Here is a 19,979-nt window from a genome sequence, read left to right on the forward strand (position 1 = left end):
CTATTGCAATGCCAACATTACACCAAGTCAATGACAGAAATTGGTATAGCTATACGAATACAAAGGAGCGTTCTGCTAGTGTAAATTAGTATAACTATACCTTCCTCTGTAGTTACAATTTTGTACCACAGATGTATGAAAACTATCTTTTGCCAGTATAACTATTCCATGTCATCATGCTTCCAGGCGAAACAAGCTACACCAACAGGAGTTGAATTTTGTGGTTGTAACTACATTTACACTAATGGTTTGTGTTAGCTCTGCTGTGTCAGGCAGATCCTATACATTATCAAATCCTTTATTGACATAGCAATGCTGCCTGAAACATTGCAGTCAGAAGTACTGGCCATACAGTTGACTTCATGAGGTGGATTTTATTTGCACAAATACAAAGAGAAAAGTTTTGGCAGGTATTGTGACACAAGAGACTAGACAAAATGCATTAATGCCTCAATAAAATAATGTGGAAACCTGGTCTAGATGAAAAGTGAACTACAAGAAACAGAGGTGTAACTTTGACTTAGATTAACAGACTACCTTTTTGTCATACCCCAGACTGTAACACACTATGCAGATCTGCTACTATACCTGTACTATAAGATAAAATTAATATCGCCCCCTTTAGAGGACAGCATGATTATTAGCAACTGGTTTACAGTGCTCTGAGCTCTGTAAAGGAAACACAAATAAAAATGCTACAACATCATTAAAAATTTTCCCCCTATTTTTTGCTGGAATTACTATGTGGAGAACACAGCTTTCATGAGAATACCGTGACAAAAGACATAAAGCAAAAGGCAGTCTTTGTCTTTAAGAGACATGGTAATGAACTGGTCAAAGTGAAGTGACTTGCCTGTGGTCCCACAATATACCAGAAACAGAGAAAGGGAAAAATCCCTCAGTCTGTTGAGAATCCCTCACCACTAGATGATTTTGCTTCCCCACAGCAAAGTTCTCTGATGTACTATAAGCTCCAAATCCTAATGCAGTTCAATCAGGCTTTTTTTTTTTTTTTTAAAAAGGACTCAGCTGAGAAGCATCTCTGAATGAGAAACTTAATCTGCAGTGACAAAAGAAAATGAAGTTTATTTTTTACAAAGAACATATTCATCCAAAAGGTGCTTGCTTCTTATGATCCCAGTCTGCATGAATGTAACTCTGCCCAGTGTATAATTAATAGCTTAAACTTCAGTTTGAGTGAAAACCAATTCTTATTTAGATCTCAATTCTCAGAGAATAGAATTAGTAAGGCAAAAAAAGTCATCTATAAGGTCACAGGCAAGCATATGAGCATAAATGATAAGCATTTAGACTTTTCTATTCCATATCCCTGCTCACTATGTTGGCTAAACTGCAAAGCAGTAAGGTAACTGTGCAAATTACACTATGGTAGAGTGTGGATGGAATTAAAAATACATATTAAAAGGTCCTTTAAAAATCCGATGCCTTCACAAAAAAAAAAAAGACGTATTTAGAAATAAAGCTTATAAATATCCTTGGACTACATTCCTTTGCTGGGTCTGCATTACTGCAACCTCTTGCTAACAGACAGATCAATAAAAAAAAATTAAAAAAGAGAGCCCCATATTCTTATATACAGTCATATGCTTTGTTTTATTAGGCTTTTCAGGATGCTCTGAGCTTGTGGCCTATAGCTCTAAAGGCAAAAAAGTCTAAACAGAGGATTGATTCATTGCTGTCACATGAGAAGGGTTGGTTTTGGCTTGCTGCTGGCATTGAGAGCTAGGAGTTATTTGACACAATCTGCTGAACCGCAATTTAATTTATTTTTATATAACATCTTTCATAAAGGGCATCATAAAATCATTTTTAGGGGCACCCATTCTAAATCTAAGGAAAGACTGTGAGAGCAAGATTTAAAGGTAGATGTAGAAGGTTTGGATGACGGGATGATAAAGTGAAGAATTTTTAGAAACAGCAGATGTCCTTCCAAGAAATAAGAGATGATCATGAACAGGACAAGTGTAAGGGAGTGGAGAGCACACTCACAGCTGGGAAACAGAGAGAAGGAGGGTCTATGGATACATATGAAAATCAGAAGCTTCTGTTAATAGTGGTAAAAATTGATGACATGGATAGGGTTTTACTTCTCTCTTCTTTCAAGGAGTCTCTGTCTTTCAGGCAGGGTTCTGCCTCCAGATGCACTTACAGTGAACATCTAAAAAAGGAACTGCAGCAAATCAACTAGGGAAGTAACTAATGTACACCTTACAGTGACAGAAGGGGCAGGGACAAAGTGGCAATGAATCCTGATAGTTTCTACAGGCACCATAAGAAAAACTTGTGGGAAAAGGAAGCATAGGAAGAAAAAGAAAGCCTGCAGGTTGAGGCAAGGCCAGGATTTCTGATCAGTAAACAAAATGAACTTAAAGACCAGAAACTAAATGAGATTCCAAATCAGAATTTCACAGATGGCTCTATTAGTTATGGACTGACCTGTAGCCTGTACGCAGCCTTCTGATTTTTTTTTAAATTTGGATATTTGAAATCTGATAATCTACTTGTGAGTCAAATAGGATGTGAGCTCAAGGATATCTCCTTAGGAAGGGAATAATGGATGAAATCTTGTGGTGCTGAGTATAATGGTCATTAGCACACAAGTATTTTTCCCCATCTCATTCAAAGCTAAATGGATTCCGAAATCATCAAGTCTTTCTGGTGCTTCTGCAGGAGGCAGGGTGAAGTGCTCATTAATACAGTCCAATATAATAGTAAATGAGAGCTTTTGACAGATCTTCACAATGTTGTCTGGTTCACTAGACCACTCTGGTCTAAGAACAATTCATAATGGCACCATTTTGGCTTCACTTTAGTTTTTTCTGGATTACAATAAAACAGGAGCAGCGCAATATTTATTCCTTTTGCTGTCTTGTAACTTGGGGAACTTCTGCTGGAATTTATCCCTGAATGATTTCCAAATACTCTTCTGGGGAAGAACTCTGCACAAGTACATCAAATCACTCTGTTAGCAACATCACGAGGAAAGCAATTTGCACTAAAAAATAGCCCAAACATAGGAAAAATTTCACCCTGAGGCAACTCCGCAGGCCATGTTAAGCTACCCAAGGGATCATTATGGTCTGGGGTTTCAAGTTTCAGATATGGGACTCTGATAAGAGGGCAGAAGCAAGGGAGCTGAAAGTACAGCATAGTATAGCATTACAAGCTGCTGAGGCCAGAAGTGCAGCTCAGTGCTTTGTGCATGACAGTGAAGGAGAAAAGCAAAAAAGCTGAGAATATTATTGACCTTGTTTCACTGCTAATGAGACGTGCAGAGATTCTGCAAGTGCAGGAATTTAAACAGTCCACTATTGATGCATTTTCCCCAACAGAGAAAATAAAACTCTTTAGAACATACTGTACACTGTACTGAAACGCACTGAGCTCACCCTCAATACAATGACTCATTATTTACATTTTCTTTAGCAATTAGTTTGAAATGAGAAGAGAGACTTGAAAATAAAAAAAAGCCCTGGCCTTCTTATGTAATTAACAGATCTATGTATGACCTGATTCTCTGCTCAGCGGTTCCAGCGTTGCAATGCTTCGCACAGCACTGCAGTACCAGCTTCTGCTTTACAGAGATTTGAACAAGAGTTGGCTCAGAAATGTTGAAGTCTCCATCTTTAGTTGAACGCATAATTCACCATAAACATCTGAATATTTGACCTGTGTACATGTATAAGAGTAGAAGTGTCCAAGCTGGATATATAGCAAAGCTAATTTACATAGTGTGACACTTGCTCTCACAACCACATTACTTTCATTAATCAAGCTGACTTGCTTTGAGCTACTTCAGGTAATCTTTACACTATACTGCAAATATGACTGCTTCTAAAAATTTCCTGTTCAATTATAGATATATACTATTTTATCTAACACTTTTTACGCCTCTAACAGATGACCTGTGATTCCTGCAGTGCCAGCTTAACATGTTACCACAGAGAAGTGCCAGCTTCTCCCCTTTTGCTGAAAGTCACCGTCCCTACAGCACAGCTGACAAGAGCCTACACTTTAGCTGCTTCAACACAAAATCTGCTCACTTTTGCTGACAGCTGAATTTAATCTGCCAGAGGGCAAGAAACAACTAGCTGAGTCCGGTAGTGCTTTCAACCACCGCAATAGTTTACTGGAATGAATGTTAATCAGAGCATTTACTTCCTTAATTGTATACATTCAGAAAGACCTGTTTGTATGTATAATGTGTTTTTCTTCAGCAAAGTGCTGACTTCATTTGCTTTACTACTGTTGCAACTGGATATGAAGAAAAATCACCTGCTATGCAGCTGCATAATACTGTTTCTCCTCTCTTTGGCAATTTCCCCCTTTGAGGATATGCATATCCCCTCATGCTTATAAGAATCCCATGGGACAGTGGAAGTAGCAGCATCCTTGTATTGTGAATGAGAAAGACCAGAATGACAATGGAGCGAAACAAATTATTCAAGGCTGCAGAAAGCTTATATGAAGGAGCCAGGATCTCAATCCTTGCACTAGAGCACACCATCATTTCTGTAGAACATAAGTACTGTGTGTTATGGAAGTTTCAGAAACTATACATTAAGTGTTTAGAACATAATACTCTTAATTCTCCCAATGGTTCTGTTTACATGGCACGTAAGAAGGGTGCATTAAATGCACAGCTTATATTACACAATACATACTCAATACCATCTCTTAATGAGATACTTACTTTTGTAAGAATTCATCAGACCCACAAACACTTAGAAGGCATTCCTCCTGAACTGAGTATCTATTTGTGCAACGGAGAATCTCTACAATTAAGTCATGAGTAATACAGCCAGCTGTAAATAAAGATAGCAAGAAAAATTAATAGTAGCTTTCTAGAGAATTCCAGGCTAGATACTTGAGCAAAGAAAATAAGAATTTCTTTGTGATTCCTAACTATTGCTGCAGACTAGCTCCATCAAGAGGAATTAGATCAAGCCACACCTGATTTTCTTTTTTTTTTTTTTTTAATTTTGCTTCAAATATTCTGCAACAAGTCACAGAATCTATGTTCATTTAGAGGAAATCAGCAATTTGTTAGGTAGCTGGAACGAAGAGCTGAGCAACTTTCCCAAGCAGAAAGGAAGAGACAAATAGTAGGGTTTGGTTTTGTTTTTTTTTTTTTCTTCCTGATGAATATCTTGGTACATTTCCCATGTGCAAACATGGCTTGATGCAGAAGTTGACTCTGTTGCTGCTCATGACACAAGAAGACTCCAGAGTTTTACTTGCTATTGTTTCTGCTGTGCACACCTTTTTAGCCATAACCAAGTAACTTAATGCTTATATGCCTTTTATATAGATATATTATATATAATATATATGTAATATATTAATATTATTTAATATTATGTATAGTGACATTATAATAATATATAGGATATAATATACTATTATATTACTACATATGATGCATATAAATTAAGAAGCTCTATGTCAGTTTGCACAATCTGCTGTTCAGAAATATTCTAGCATTTTGAGGATTTTCTCCAGCGCTACTTCAGCTTTTTAAGCCATTTTCCAAACCTGCCAATACACTTCCTCTCTGTCCATTTTAGAACTGCCAAAAAAAATGGAAAAGAACAGCCACATAATCTGGCAGTCAAATTGCAAACATGTCTGATAAGGTTGGTCATTACAGGCATGCAAGGCATATCTCACCACCACTGATGCTTCAAGTCTGATATACTTCTTTTTAGTGGAAAAAAATATCTGACTCTTTAGTGAAAAGTTTTCATATAATGTACTGACATGGTTTTACAATGCAAAATAAAGTCTGGACTTCCTCCGTAATTCTCAGGCAATCTCATTGTCTGTAACTGATAACAGAAAAACCAAAGTAGATTTTCGTTTCAGTTTTTTATTCATGGTATTTCTTTATTGCTTCAAAGTTAGCATCTGTTAAGAGCTCTTACTACAAGGTTTTAAGTGAACTTTGTGATATAAAAAATGGAAACTACCTACAGTTAAATACAGATCCCCAGAAACTAAACATGTAACCCAGATTTGTATGTTGACTAATTTACACTGCTCCAGGTTCAGACAACTGGTTCAAACAAAGCCTAACCAACAAATTTCATTGGGTTTAATGGTGTTCTGAATTACCTAGTTGCCCAGAGCAGCCAATTCATACTGGCAAATCTGGTCCAGAGTTGCTATGCTATTATTTTAGAACAAACATAGAAATGCAAAATTTTTTTTGCAGGGAAGTTTAAGGGAACGTGATACTGAAAAAAACTTCAGAGGACAGCTGACCTTTTTTTAGGGGTGGGGGCTGTGACAAAAGCAAAGCTGAAATAAAACAGAGTTGATTACCATAGATAGCTCGGGTTTTGGTTTGGTTTGGTTTTCCTCAGGGAAAACCAAATGTGTCAATGGATTCAAAAGTTCCTTCTGAAAATTTTCTTTTTTGTTGCAAAGCCATTTTTCTTTTGCTCAGAAGCACTTTTATTAAACATTTTCTACCTGTCATACTAGTTTTACATGTCTAGCCCTTTGACAACTCACTATTTTAAGCAACTCCTCATAGCTGGTTTAACATGTAAAATGCAGTGCTTATTTGCACACCAGAAAATGGAGAACGGTACAGAATCTTGAATTAAAATTGTAACATGCACTTTATCAGGTCACTCATTGAAAAAAAAACAAACCTGAAACTTGCTAGTATCATTCATTTTCACTCCACAGATCCATTTTTCTTTCCTTGTTCTGCAAATGTTTTTGCATGACTGAACAATTCTTTATGCTCTTTATATTAGATGGGGCAAAAAAGTGTACTCCCTCCCTGCCTCCCCACTTTGAATGTATCTTATTGTTTATTTAGCCTGTAAGCAAGTTTTTGATAGGCACTGTTTCTTATATCCCCTTCAGTTTTAGCTGGGCCTCCTAAAGCATTTTTGTAAATAAAGTCATGCAGACCGAAAATTGAACAATCTGTAAGGTAAACAATGCTATATGATAAAATATTTGTTGGTAGTTCAGACTTCTGCATTACAGGAAACCCTTGCCTAGCTGATAGAAGTGCTCGAAATACTACCTTCTGGTCCGAGTGTCCAGAGATCTTCAGCCCTTTGTTTCATGGAATCCACAAAATATTGATTCAAGATGATTCACCCTACTACTTTGCCAGGCTTTCCAATAAATATGTAGCTGCTCCCAATACAAGTAACCAAACCCATATGAATAAATGTGCAAGTCTTGGCTACTGTATTTCTGAAGATATATTTTTTAATATATGCTGACTGACATTCTGTAGAGCTTTAGATTTTCAGCTTTCAACCCATCAAACAAACTAATACTCAGCCTGTTACAGCCAAATAATTCCTTGACAACTGAAGAAAAGATTCATAAAAAAGTCTATCACTTAATGAAGTATCACAGGAAGAAAGGAAGGAAAAAATTACTTTAAATGTATTTCATTTTTGCTTTGTGGCTTAAGTGGTAAAAATTACCAGAGCTGGAATCAAATATTCTGCCATTCACCACATATACAGGATACACTGGAGCAGTGGCAGCTTCCCACGGTCGCTAGTGACAGAATAATTCAGGTTGGGAAGGATATCAGTAGGTCCATCTACGTCCAGCCTCCTCCCCAAAGGAGGGTCAACACTGAATTCAGATCAGCTTGTTCAGGGTTTTGTCCTGTAAGATCTTAAAAACCTTCAAGGGTGGAGACTTCACAACCTCTGTGGGTAAACTGCTCCAATTCTTAATTATTGTCCTTTTCCTTATACCCAGTTGGAATTTCTCATTTCACTTTCGACCAAAATGCACTTTCCCTGACCTGTACATGACCTCGGATGCAGAGGAGTCTTAGCAACTGCAGACTCTTAAGTCTTGGATTCAGAAACAGTGTCAAGGCTATGAGAAGTTCCACAACTATATGCGGACTACCCCTACACTTTAAATTAGGCAGAAGCTTAAATTCCCTCTGAATCAAAGTCTGAATGTTGGCCCATTTTCAGACTGTCAGAACTGGTCCTAGTTGTGACTAAAGAAAGTAGGGATCTACACATTAGCAAAGTTTAACATTTAATGTGATTTTAATTTGCCAGCAAATATGCTGAACATGTTTGACAAAGTATGCACTTAAGACCCATCCAAGTATCTTTCCAGATAACAAATGCATTTTGTTATCATCTCCATGGAATTGAATTGTGGAAGGATATGGACACCTCAATCACTTACCCTGTTGCGTAAGAAGCAGAGGATATGGTGAAGAATCTGTCCAAACGCTGATTCTGAACTTTGATTCACCAAGGATATGGTCTGGGAACCTTGTTGCAACACTCCAGATTTTCCCAGTGTTTGTCTTCAAGTCAAAAGCAGGATAGGCATTTCTTATTCTGAAAAGAACATGATTAAATTATGTCTAAATAGGTATGCATTTCAGCTGCCTTATAAGAACAAAACAAAAATTCTACAAGATACCTATAACAATAGTACATAGAGAGCTGTTAGGAATAAAATTTTGTGCAAACAGAGGGGGAAAATGGTAGAAACTCAAACTTTGTTTTCATGCATTGGTAAGATAATTACATATCAGACAGTGTACATATAACTACATCTTTTACTTAATAGGAAAACCATCATTAAAATCTTCATGAACTTCACAGAATAGCTGCTTAGCTTGACCTCAGTGAAGCCAAAAGGAGTTTAAACACAGACTTCAGCCTACACTGAGCACAGTAGAAATGAGAGTGCTCAAATATGTGCTTAAATAACAGAGTTCTAACATAAAACTAACCAAGAGCACGTGCACAGACAGCTGCGACAAGGACAGCTGGTCAAAATGAATACAGGAACATGCTTTCTATGCAAAATCTTAAGAAGTCCCTATTTTCACAGTGCTCTAGAATCCAGTCTGAAATCCTCATTACTAAACCCCTGGGTATTTATGCAAATGTCTGTAGAGAGCAATAACTGTTACAGTCATTGAGTCCCTCTGATATACCATTACCTATAAAATATATTGTCCCTCCTCCTTCCAATTACCAAAGACTTGCAAGAATGAATTCCTTCTGAGGTACCATTTCCTAATGAACACTGGCCACAGGTATTATGTCTGTCAGCTGAGATTAAACTTGCTTTTTAAGCAAATACACTTTGCAGCTGCAGGTAAGGGTACATATTGTACCAGCTGAAGCTTTACATTTCACTAATTGCCTTAAATATTTTAGTAGCTAAACTCAAGCATCCCATACCAACGATACTGCATTCTTTTTTATTTGTTAGTTCAAGAAGCATTTGGTAGCTTCTGAGTTGGCAGCGCTTTATACCATTTCTGATTACAGTGTATTTTGAGCCATAGTTCTCTCACATAAAGTTCTTCATTACTATGTTACCTCCTGCCTTAAGGCTGCTGCCCAAGTCTCTTAAACAACAGTATGAACTGCTCTTTTATACCATGTATTTCTATAGCATGAGAAGTAACAAAAGCCTAGGCTTCCAAAATTAATAATCCAATGAAGCAGACTGTTTCTTATAATGAAAAGCCAGGCAGCATGATGTTTCAGTGGGGCAGGAGAAAATGAGGCTTGACAATACCTCCAGTACGAGATAGATTTATATTCATAGTAAAAAATTATTATACTACAGAGGCTGCTTTGGTGACCTATGTAGCTGATGTCAGTCTATTTTCTTTGTGAGCAAGGTACACATAAAGCTTTCCCCTATCACCCAATTCACTCTTGTAACCTATTTCTGTAAGAAGGCCAAGGACTGAATAAGACTGGAAACTTCACTACCCTTTCCTCCAGCATCAAATTAATGGGCTATGTACACACACAGGGCACAAATCATCTCCTCAACTTACTGGTGGTCATTTCAAAACTAAGCGAACTTCACCTCCTTCCCTACCTCCACACCATCTATATTTTAGGAGAATGTAGGGACAGAAATTTACATTTTATGCTTTTGAGATAAAAACGCATTCAGTTCCAGAAAGCATTGCTCATTTATGACCATCTATTGTTTTCAAGTGATTAAAGGATTTCTGGCTTGAGCAGCTGGGCAAAACATGCCCATGGCAAAATTTTGAACGGTTAGGTCTTCCAAGGCATAACGGAAGTACTACACAAGTACTACATGAAGAAAATCTTGTGCTACTTGCTTTCTGTGCTGCAACAACTCAGTGTATGCAGAAAGTACTAACATTTATAGGGATTTGCTCTTTCACAGCATTTCATAATGCTATGTATTTCTCTGCAGTGCAGAGCACACCCTTGAAGTCAGTAGGAGTGAAGGAACTCTGCATTTTGCAGCCTTGAACCCTGAGACCATCAGCTTGGCATCTTCTGGTATCAAAGTCGCTTTAGGATGTATTCTGAAGCCACCCATGGATGAACATTTACTGTAGTTATGTCCATAATTGTAGAAGTAACCTGATAAAGGGATTTTGAAAACTGCTTTACAGTTGTGTACAATGAAATGTTTCAATTATAGATTGCTACCTGTACAAATATTACCTACAGAAAAACATGATGGGTTTCTATTTGAGCTACGTGCTGGAGGTGCAAGTCTGCATGACACAAAGTTTAAATTATACATCTTGCCTCTGATGTATAAAACTGCCAGTTATTGAGATTCTTTGGGGACTGGAAGGATGCTCATTTGGCAAGACTGAATATGTTAGTTATTTGCAAATTGATGACATTTTTTGTCTCTTGTTTGCTGTGACATCTTGTCCTAAGAATGCTTTCCCATTTATTTGATAGAAGAAAAACAAAGGTTGTTCTTATTTTCTTTTTAAGACTATTTGCTAGTGATGCACACTAAACAAGTTACTGCAAAACAGGAATGGCTTAATTCTATTAATCCTTTTAGCCCTGTAAATAAACTCATTTTTTCACAAAAAAAAAAAAAAAAAATCAATAGAAAGCTTTTCATATAATTAGAGCACAAAGTTAAATGTAGAATGTTTGGACATTAAAAAAATCTGTATATCTGAGAGGAAAGCCTGCGATGTCAAAAGTGCCTTCATGCATTTGATGTTAGTAGAATTGTGTTGGGGTTCAGACTGATGAACTGCGGAAAAAAGAAAACAGACTCATGTGAATGAGTATGTTTTGAAGCTGACCATCCACCACATATGAATATATAATATATTCACTGTTAATTTTTAGGGCAACATCAAACTGGATTTTTTTTTTTTTTTTTTTTTAAGAGAAGCAGGCTTGGCTGACCTTGAATACAGTCAATTCATTAAAGTCTAATTAAAAAAAAAAAAGCAGCATTCCATTTTCCAACTACTTTTCTCAGGGAAAAAGCATGCATTTGTGCTAACAACTTCATAGTGTGATCAGTGAATATCTACAAAGCAAAATGAATCTGCACAGATGGTCTAAAAACAGTATTTCTTAGTGCTCTTGGATTTCAACACAATTTCTTTTTCTGAAGATTAAGTAAAAAAAGTTCTATCTCATTAAGCCACGCTATTAGCTGTAACGGTAAACAATAACTAAAGGAGTTTTTGTTGCTTGCTAAGTCTCACTTTTCATCATGACAATATGTAGTAATTCTGCTCTCAGTCAGTCAGTTCCTCCAATTCTTTTTTCCTGCTCCGAGCTACACAGGCACTAATATTGTCCAAGACAATGGCAGAAAATGGATCTTAAGTTTCACGCACTATAAAGCATCAACACTGAAGAGTTAAATGTACTTATCACTGATAAAGGGGACAACTAAGGGAGAAAATATTTTTGGAATTAACACGCTTTGTGGATTTTAATCTTTAAACAAAAATTAAGAGTATTTCCACATTTAAGTAGATACTGGAATTACGGCACTGTTCAGGAACGCAGGGATAACCAATTCAATTAATATAACTAAGTGAAATGTCATAGTTGGCTGAATAAAATTTTTTCATTACTTACTTCTGCACTGCATTGCAAAAAGCAACTGTGTTTTCATTACTTCCTTGATTTGCTTCAACCAGGTGCATAGACCAACCTGTAGCCTAAAAATACCAAAATGACACCAGAAGAAACAGAGCTCAGTTATTTAGATACAACAGAAGCAGGACTGTAAGGCTAACCTTGCGTTTGATTCTATGAAAACTAACTTTTATACCTTATCATCCCTCCACTGACTTGATGGAGCTCCAAATAAGCACAAATAACCCCATTTTGACTGCACTCTAAATGCTTTCAGAGAAAAAACAAAGTCACAAAGCATCCGCTACCCTGGGTTTAACATTTTTTCCCCTCCATGCAGAATATGAGGAATTCCAGACAAAATTCACCTAGTATCAGAGCACAGATAACTCTAAATGCAGAAGATGTATGCTTAGTTTACAAAAGGGAGAGGGGACAAAACGAAGCTTATGCTGCAAGTGAGTTTTAATCCTTATTTTCTCTCTTTCTGCCCTGGAAGGAAGCTCAGTATCCCTTCAAACTCCATAAACCTGTCAGGTAAGTCCATAAGACGGATAACAGGAAGCTGGTGTACTCTGTTGAACATGAAAAATCCTTAGATGCTTTCTCCAAATGTGGAGAGAACAAGTCGGAGCCACTATTTTGGGTCCAAGCACCCCCTTGTCTGTTTGCCGTAGTACTCCTCATTCAGAACATTACTTCCAGGAAAGAGCTTAATATTATTATATCTGCAAGCCCATTCTACTGTTATACATAGAGACATGTAAAAAAAAAAAAAACAAAAAAACCACCAAATGTTCCTGATCACACATCAGTGTAGACAGTTTTACAAAAAGATGTATTGACAAGGCTCTAGGAAGTTTGCATCTGGGATGTTGTGTACCCCTACATTCCAGATAGAGGAATTCAAGCTGGAACAAGCTCAGAGAGACATTGCTGTGTTTGTGGGTGAGCTGTAGAGCCAGGAGCAGGAGCACAGCTCTAAGAGCACAGCAGGCAGGTAAAAGTACAGCAGTCATTGCAGCAGAGGTGCAAAGGGAGTCCAGAACCTGCACTGAAGGCTACACAGCGATGGTGGTGACATGCCACATGGCACAGTCTTCTTCATGAGGTGCAGAAACTGCCCCTGTGGACAGCAGAGACTTTCACCCACACAGATCTCCAGAGGAAGGAAGCTGTAGCCCAGGTCTCTGGCTGCAGGGCTTGTCTGGTGCCTCTCCCTGGGGCTGGGGATGGCAATGGCCTCACTGGTGGGAGCTGTACTCTGGCTGCAATGTCAAGCTGCTGGTGAAGGAGCTGCAGGAGGAGGTGAGCAGCCAGAAGGAGGAACAGGAGATTGACAGGAACTCTACAGAGCTAAGGACCACCCAAGCCCTGTGCTGCAAAGGAGGGACAACTTAAGACTACCCTACAGGAGCAGTGGATGGACACTCCCACAGGAGGGAAGGCTGGACACCTGCTGCTTCCAGCAACACAAAAAGGCTCCTTTTCCACTTGCAGTTCTGCCATTACAGAGCAGGTACAGTGCCCTGGAAAAAGTGCATAGAAAAAGAGAGAAAGTGGATAAATTAAAAGCTAAGAAAACTAGGCCACAGGTAAGAAAAGGTGAGGCTGGGACACGACATTGAATGGGACTGAAGACATTAAAAGAGCAAAACCACATTTGGGAACTGAGGAAAGAGGAACAGAGAGAAATTAAGCAAGGAGAGGGCCAAGACTGGGAAAGGATGATTGGCTACGAGAACCTGGGTATGGATCCTAAAGTTCATGGCTTGAAGAAGAACGTGATGAAATAATTACTAAAGGATGGCAAAAAGCAGCTTGACAGACAAAGCTGGGATCCAGACCCTCTTCTGCAGGAGCCAAAAGCAACACAGGAGTCCTCTGCCTCTCTGCACCTTTGCTGGCAGCATTTCCAAGTGAATGATAATGGCAAACATGCATCCTGTGTAGACTGGTAATAGTCTACACAGAGGGAATGAATATATCATTGCTAACTCACTCAAATTAGTTCTGGTGGCAAAGGTGTATGTAGTAGATGTATAGTTCCAACTCCATTGGTGAATCATGTGGATGAGAGATTTAGTTTTGTCATTTCTCTTTTCAGGTGTCCAGAAACTTTAACTTCTTCCCATTGCATATAAAGGTAAGATATTAATTACATGATCACACATTATTTTTTGATAGGACCCCAGTCTCCACTCGTTGCAAATATCTGAAAGTCTGCAGTGAATGAGACAGAGAATTGTGTAAGGAGAGAACTGATGACAACAGGGATAAAGTAACAGAGTGCATCGCTGGATGACTGGAATCTATCTTTTTGCATCCACAGACTTCTCACATTATGCTAATCAAGTCACTTGAGCCATCCTTCCCAAATATGAACACTAATTGTGTATTTCTCATTTCTGGAGCACCCAAACTGAATTCATGAAGTTTAGTCTGATGATTGGACTTGGGTAAAGAAGTGAGTCTTGTTAGTTATTCTGAAAACACTAGATCCTAAATATCAGAGATGGAGCAGCCAAATCTATTGGATACTTTTTAGGTTGTATTTCAGTTTTCTCTCTAGTATGGAGAAAATAAAATCTCTTTTCACAGGGATGTTATGAAGACAGTTTCTTTAGTATTTTTGAACATCTGACTTGGTGATGACAAGACCAGAGAAAATTAACATTTCCTTTATTACATTGGACATATTTTGATTAGCACGCATTAAATAAAGCCTAGGGCCATACAACTGCATCCAGGAGCTAAGGATCAGAATGACAGTATGATTTCAGCAATGTGAATATTTCATCTTGCATACCTATGACCTATCTCAATGCTAATCTCCATGTTTCAGTGTCCTTTCCATTTCATTCTGTCTGCAGTCCTGGTTCTCATCTCCTACTACTCAGATGCATCATTTACCTTCCCTGGACCTCACCAATCCAATCTGTGCTCATTCTCTTTCTTTTTCTGTGATGCTCCACTTTTGCAACCGTTCGGACAGTCTTACTCAGCATCAGCCCTGTCACCCCGCAGCCCTTCTTATCTTTTCCAAAACTGCCAGCCCAGTAGCAATGAGTTACTTCTTCGCAGGCTTTTTTTACCCTTCCCTCTCTCAACTTTATTTCATTCTTATTTTCCCTTTCTTACCATCTCAAGGTTCAGTTGCCAGCCCCTTGCCTTGTCTCTCTCTCTATCCTGACATGGCTGTTTCTCCCTGAAGGAATTCCTGTGACCACACTGATTTTTCTGCTACAAATCAATTCTCTCCTCTCTCCCATTTCTTCTTCTTCTAGCTAAACAGCTTGAATACTTCCCCAACTTAATCAAATCCTCCCACACATTCGATTGTAGTCGCCCTTGACTCACTCTTCTCTTCTCTTCCCTCCCCTATAATTCTCTCCTCCTCCGTCACAGAAGCGTTTGTGCCTGTTCTTATATGCCTGCTTCCTCTAGCACCTCTTCTTCCCATACCACAATTTAATCTCCTCCTGCTCATTTGTATCCCACTATTTTGTACTTTTCTCATGAGAAGGCTTGTTCTTTTCATCATGATGTCAGCATGCTTTAGCTTTCCTCTCATAAGTAAAAAACAAGAACAACCTTTTGTCTCTCCACCTGTTCATTCCATCCTCTTTTGTATTCATCACTGAACTTCCAAAATGTGATGCCCAGGATTAGTCTTAAGAGTTCCTGTCCTCAGATATACTCCACCCCCTGCCTTCCCATCTGTCTGCTACTGCATATGTTTACTTCTATAGTTCTCCCTATTCACAGACACAGAAACAAGTCAATCAAGTGTCTTATCTCCTCTGCTTTATGATGTGATCACTGGGAGTTAAAAGCAGAAGGTGAACCTAAACTGTCTTTTAATATTCATGGTGCAGAGGTATTCTGTAGGCTATTTCAGGATTCCTATAATGATTCAGAATGTTAACAAGGACTAGAGGAAAGGGAGGATTTATCATTTTCTTTTTCCTTCTCTATGCGAGGATTTTGAAAGAAGAAAAATGAAGAGAGATATAACATCAGAGAGAGTCACAGGAGTCCCATATGACATCATTATTAAAAACAGCAAAGCCATGAATGGAGCTATGAACACCTGATGGAAGGAGGAAAAAAAGATAAAGTATTTGCTTCAAGTAGACAGCTAAAGACAGAGTGTATGTCATAGGATCCAGTTTCCACAGTATAGTAAATACCTTTATTTTTAGAAAATAGTTACATATATATATATAGTGTTTTTTATATATATATATGTGTATGTATATATATATATGTGCATATATATTAGTGCATGGTGAAGGCAGGACATGGTGTGTCTCATCCCTCAGGATCAGGACATGCCAGCCAAACTAGACACAGAGACAATAATCTGGCTCAACAGAAAAACAGATTCCAGAAAAACAGATTCAGTATAATGTATTGTTATTTTGAATCTCAGGTTTCATATCAGACCATACAGATTTGTTATCTTATCTCTTTCAAACACATCTTACTCTAGATTTCTGTACTTATCCCTCTATGGTAGTTGTATGGTTCAATGATCCATAAATTGAGCCTACTGGAGCATTCTAGACCATAATCTAGATTCTCTTCTGGTGTAAAATGGCAAGTTTCCATTAGAGTCAATGGAGATACTTCATTTTTTACTAGGTGAGGAACTGGCCCTAGTACTTTAAAATTAAGTCTTTTTTAATAGGTACATTGCAGAAATGTGTTGGCATTTTAAATATAAGTTGGTTAAAACATGAAACAGGTAGGACACAGATTCTGCCACTATAAAATCCTCATTAGCTAGCCAGAGTAGGCAACTTCCCTTCAGAAGTCATTTTTTTATGATCTGCTGGGTTCTCTTGTGATCTTAGAATCAAAGGAAGAGGATGCTAGGAGGTTTTCATACTGTATACAAATCTCTTAACTAATCATGTACTGTTTGTTTGAGGGCATCCTCCTTGTAAAGATACAAAAATACTGTGGGAAATTTTGACTGCCAAGAAATCAAGTTACACAATTATTGGAAAATATACCTGACACTTTCCTGCATATCTATCTTTGGAAGTAGTAAAGAGCAAATAAGAAGTCAATAAGAAGTCTCACAGTTGCTTTTGGCCAGCTGAATCGTAAGACACGTGACAAAAACTCTCTACAGGAGCAAAAGCTTTTGCTTCCCCCAAGGCATAAATGTTTTCTTTTTCATCAGGTCTTTAAATCAAGTGCTTCTAACTCATGTTGCATCAGCGTTAGTGAATACACAAAGTGCAAGGACACAAACAAGAATAAAGAACTTCAAGCACTGTTAATATGAGAAAATATAAATACCTCTCTCTCATGCCCAGAGCTGCTGGGCCAGGTAGGTCCTACGCCGAAACTTCTGGAAGTGTCAGTTAAACAAGCTTCCCCATTTCCACTTTCATCTCTCACTTCTTGTTCAAATGGATAGTTGTCTAAAAAAACAGGACCTTGAGCGTCTACATTGTCAAAGCCTATCTGAAAACTCAGATTTGTGTTGCCTCTTTCCCCATTTGGATCAAACACATTTGTGACTGGAGTTATACTATTCCTTCCATATATTTCTCTCTCTTGACTGCAGGGGTAGGGATCCACCAGAGAGAAGTTTCTGTAATCAGATAGTAAAGAAGATCTGAAGCCAACCATTGGTGACACTGTGCCTTGTTGCCAGTAAGGGAAAGGATTTCCAGGGTGAAGTTCACCATAAGCAACTAGAGGCTGACCACAAAACTGCTGGTCAGGCACATTCAGACCAAAGACGTCTGATGGGAAAAAAATTTCTTCATGATGATGTGAATGTGACGAACCATAAAAAAAAAATTCATTGTTGACTTCATCAGCTATTCGATCGAATCCTAGACAGACCTCTCCAGCAGAACCAGAATGGTACATTGGGTAAGATGCTTGACCCTCAGCCTGTCCTTCATGAAATTCATTGTGTGAGAAGGGCACCATCCCAAAGTATGCCATGGCTGATTCTTCTCTTTGGTCTTATTAATCCTCAGGGAAGTCTTACAATAGTTCCAAGGTCAAGAGAGTACAGTTCAGAACTGGAGCTACATACCCACTGAAATCAAGCACAGAATAAAAGTTAAACCCAAAAATATCTAGTATAATGAAAGCAGTACACTTCTTTGGTCTTTTTTTGCTTTAGAGCTTTCTCTAAACTCCTACATAATAGCAACAGGATGCCTGAAACAACAGAGCTAAATACTAAAATACTAATTCTGACAAATATTAAAGAAAATCTCCATATTATTTCTATTATTTTACACTTGTATAGCATACAATGCAGGAATCTAAAACAAGCAGGTAGGAAAGCTTACTGTTAAAGTGACCGTTAATATGAGTTTCATTCACATCTTCCCCTTTTTTTGTGCATCAAATTTCTTCATATTCTACTGCTTTTTATCCTAGTGTAATCAGGTGAAGAAAAGTTAAGTCAAAGAACATAGAAGACATGGATGTCCAATTAATATTCAAAACACTACACCCCAAAACCTTGGATATGGCACATATAAAGGAAAGCAAATACAAACAAATAAATTTCAGCCTTTTTTGTTTCTTTGTTTTTCAAAACAGATATCTCTTCAAAGCCTGAGGTTGCATCTTTTTCAGTAAATTAACAGGCAAGGGCATGAACTTCTGCAGAAGCTCACCATCATTCGTGCTGTTACTAGGAAACTTCCTGATATGACTTTGGCATGTGCCAAGTAGCCCTATGGTTCAGATGGGCAGCATGTCCTGGAGACTGCTGTCATAGGCATGAGGGTATCTTTTTTTAGGAGGAGAGCTTATTTCTAAACCGAAAATCTATTCTGGGCCACTTGTCCTCAAAGCTTTGACCTGTTTTCATTCACACAGATGTAGCCTAAAAACAAAAATGACACAGAATAGCAATACCACATAAAGTACACAGTTGTGCTAGGTACTTTATCACATAAAAGAAATAGAAACATCTGATTTAATAATCCAATAAAAAAGTGTACTCCCTAGCAGGAAAAAAAAAGCTACCGAGATGAAAAGTGTGCTCAGAAATTGCTAAAGCTTAGCTCGACAAATAGCTTTTCCAATATGTCCCCAAGATCTATACTATATTAGCTTAGATAATAGCGCCTTGCAATGAAAATCTATATTACAACAGAAGGTATTCATCACAACGTTATTTATTTTTGTTTTATTTGAAGTCAAACTCTAGGTGACATAGGCTCCTGTCACCCATAGTGAGGAATGAGAAGAGAAATGAAAAGTTAAATAGGCTGAAATGAAACCTCCAAGTTAGAAGCAGAACTACTCTTTCAAGTACTCAACTTAGTGATTCCATGTGTTTTGTTCTTTGGTTTACTTTAAGTGCTCTATTAAAAAAAAAAAAAAAAAAAAAAAAAAGAAGCATTTATGAAGTTACACTAAGCCAGATAATCAAAATGATGCATACCACTTTGAATGGTAATCTAAGCATGTACTTCAATTACACTACCTGCACCTCTCTCAGAGTGAAGCCTGAAGTTCACTACATATTTAGATTAAGATGACACCCTTTTTTCAGAAAAAACTAATAAGCATAGCAATAAAATTTTCTTTTATTAAATTGTGCTCATTTACACATTTACAACTTCCTCTGTTTCTCATTTCTACAGCAGGCGAATAAAAGAAAGAAAACAAGAAAAGGATACCTCCATCAAATCAGGAAAGATAACTTCCCCCCTCCCCACCTTTCTGGAAAATTGGATTGTTTCAGGAAAAAGAAAAGATAAACAGATGATGTCTCCCTCCAGACCCACCTTCCTTAATAAAGTTTGGCTACCTGGAAGACTATAATAGAGGCATAGAAAATGCAATACCTTTTACACCCTTTCAACTGTTTCTAAAATATTTTCTTTGCATTTCAAACAAATTCTGTTTATAATGAAATGTAAACGTCTAAAAGCTAACCCTGCTTATTCACCACTAAGGCTTTTATGTGCAACATCCCACATTTCTCCAACAGACAAATATTACACACACACACATACAGAGCGCCCACCTGAATCTCTCTGTATATGAGTACTTATCTCCTGCACTCTCCATACTGTT

At 37.8% G+C, this 19,979-nt stretch overlaps 1 protein-coding gene across 1 annotated transcript in view; it reads right to left on the minus strand.

The window, feature by feature from the left end:
- The window catches only part of PIK3C2G (phosphatidylinositol-4-phosphate 3-kinase catalytic subunit type 2 gamma), a gene marked incomplete at both ends in the record, with an annotated part of 201,175 nt that extends 183,299 nt beyond the window's left edge, over positions 1-17,876 (minus strand). Inside the window, 4 exons of the mRNA XM_082311225.1 lie at positions 4,715-4,826; positions 8,218-8,375; positions 11,904-11,986; positions 17,217-17,876. Coding sequence (XP_082167351.1) covers positions 4,715-4,826; positions 8,218-8,375; positions 11,904-11,986; positions 17,217-17,876 — 1,013 coding nt within the window. The remainder of the gene's footprint in view (positions 1-4,714; positions 4,827-8,217; positions 8,376-11,903; positions 11,987-17,216) is intronic.
- Positions 17,877-19,979: the final 2,103 nt, after the last annotated feature.

This window comes from Platalea leucorodia, assembly GCF_965183815.1.
Source record: "Platalea leucorodia genome assembly, chromosome: 4".
Taxonomy (NCBI): domain Eukaryota; kingdom Metazoa; phylum Chordata; class Aves; order Pelecaniformes; family Threskiornithidae; genus Platalea; species Platalea leucorodia.